Source organism: Gavialis gangeticus, unplaced genomic scaffold (assembly GCF_001723915.1).
Source record: "Gavialis gangeticus isolate Ggan-Ray unplaced genomic scaffold, GavGan_comp1, whole genome shotgun sequence".
In the NCBI taxonomy this organism is placed as follows: domain Eukaryota; kingdom Metazoa; phylum Chordata; order Crocodylia; family Gavialidae; genus Gavialis; species Gavialis gangeticus.
This window is the reverse complement of record NW_017729016.1, coordinates 1,280,421-1,282,037: the sequence shown is the minus strand read 5'-3', so window position 1 is coordinate 1,282,037 and position 1,617 is coordinate 1,280,421. Positions and strand designations below refer to the sequence as shown.

Here is a 1,617-nt window from a genome sequence, read left to right as displayed (position 1 = left end):
CCTGCTCCGCCGCCTGCTGGCGGCGCGCCGCTCCCTCGAGCTCTGCGTCTTCGCCTTCTCCAGCCCGCAGCTCGCCCGCGCCGTGCACCTGCTGCACCGCCGCGGCGTCCGCGTGCGCGTCGTCACCGACGCCGACTACATGGCGGTCAACGGCTCCCAGATCGGCCGCCTGCGTCTGGCCGGTGCGCGGTGGGGGGTCTGTAGAGACGGGCCAGAGGGAGAGGGGTCCTGTGGGATTGCTGGGAGGAAGCGGGGTTGGGAGGGATCCTGGAGATGGAGGCAGCAGGACCTGGAAGGGAGGTGAAGGCCGCCAGGATGGGAGGAGGCCCGGCTGGGTGTTCTGACCCTGGTCTTTGGAAGAACCAGATTTTTGTGTGTTAATCACGATGTGGAGATGGGCTCTTTCTGGAACAAACTGGGTCGTGCCATCAGAGTTCCCGGCTTTAGCCCGATAACAGAAAAGCAAGGTATTAGGGGTGATGTAGCAGGCATTGGGGGCTTGTGGCACAGGTGGCATTTTCCATTCTGTGTGGTGACTGGGGGGAGAAAGGACATCAAATGCTAATGGGGCCTTGAAGTGAATTAGTACTCAGGGGTGCAATCACTCATTCACAAGTTAGGAAAACACTGTAGGTTTTGGTTATCCCCTTGAAGATGAAGCATCAAAACATTTCTTCTGGGTTTGTAGGGATTCAGGTGCGCCATGACCAGGAGAGTGGCTACATGCATCACAAATTTGCTATTGTGGACCAGAAGGTGCTTATCACTGGCTCCCTCAACTGGACCACTCAAGCCATTCAGAGCAACCGTGAGAATGTGCTGATCGTGGAGGATGCAGAATATGTGAAGCCTTTCCTGGCAGAGTTCGAAAGGATCTGGGAAGAGTACAATCCAGCCAATTACACATTTTTCCCCAAAGGAAAGAAACAGAAATAATCAAGCCATTCCTTGGAGCTGGAGGAAGCCTTGGCAAGTGACATCTTTGCAGCAAGCTCATCTGTATTTAGTTTATAGCTATAAAGACCAGCACATTATGAGCTTCCAGAGATTCCCACCCACTGGGCTGCAGTATAGTTCAACTTCTCTGCAAGAGTGTAGAAGTCAGAGTCAAGTTCATTGTGAGCTAAATGAAAGTGCATAACCCAACATCCTGGATACATTATTTTGTGAGCGTTACACCAGCAAGGGTCTGTTGCAACTCTGGTGGTGGAGTTCAAGGTAGTGGCTCATTCATTGACATTTGCTGGAGCAGGACGGGAAGCAAGGTACGTCTGGACTGTTTAAATAATCCTGAGTATTTCAGCAGTGGAACAGCCGTTTATCTCCTTGTGGCGTAGCAGATACCATTCCTCGTGCAGGCCATTGTTGCGGGGGCAGGTATAGAGAGTCTCAGGCTAGTAGCATAAGAGCGCATGTCTTTCTGAGTCCTACCAGGAGAATATAGAGGGCTGTGGCAAAGCTATAGTTCATGTAGAGCAGGGTTCAGCCTGTGGCCATGTGCAGTCCCCCAAAGGTTGGCATGTTGCCTGCAGGGTCTGGCCCAACTGCCCCCCCTCCCCCCCCAGCCAGCTGCAACTGTCTGCTTTGGGCTCCCCCTTCCTCCTCTGGCTTCTGCTT

The 1,617-nt window shown here is 53.6% G+C and overlaps 1 protein-coding gene across 1 annotated transcript; it reads left to right on the top strand.

Annotated features, from left to right (window-relative positions):
* Positions 1–4: 4 nt before the first annotated feature.
* On the top strand, positions 5–1,406 carry PLD6 (phospholipase D family member 6; the record flags this gene model as incomplete). Its single annotated transcript, XM_019512570.1, has 2 exons — positions 5–182; positions 689–1,406. Coding segments are annotated over 2 exons (426 nt in total), but the record flags the coding sequence as incomplete, so codon positions are not given.
* Positions 1,407–1,617: the final 211 nt, after the last annotated feature.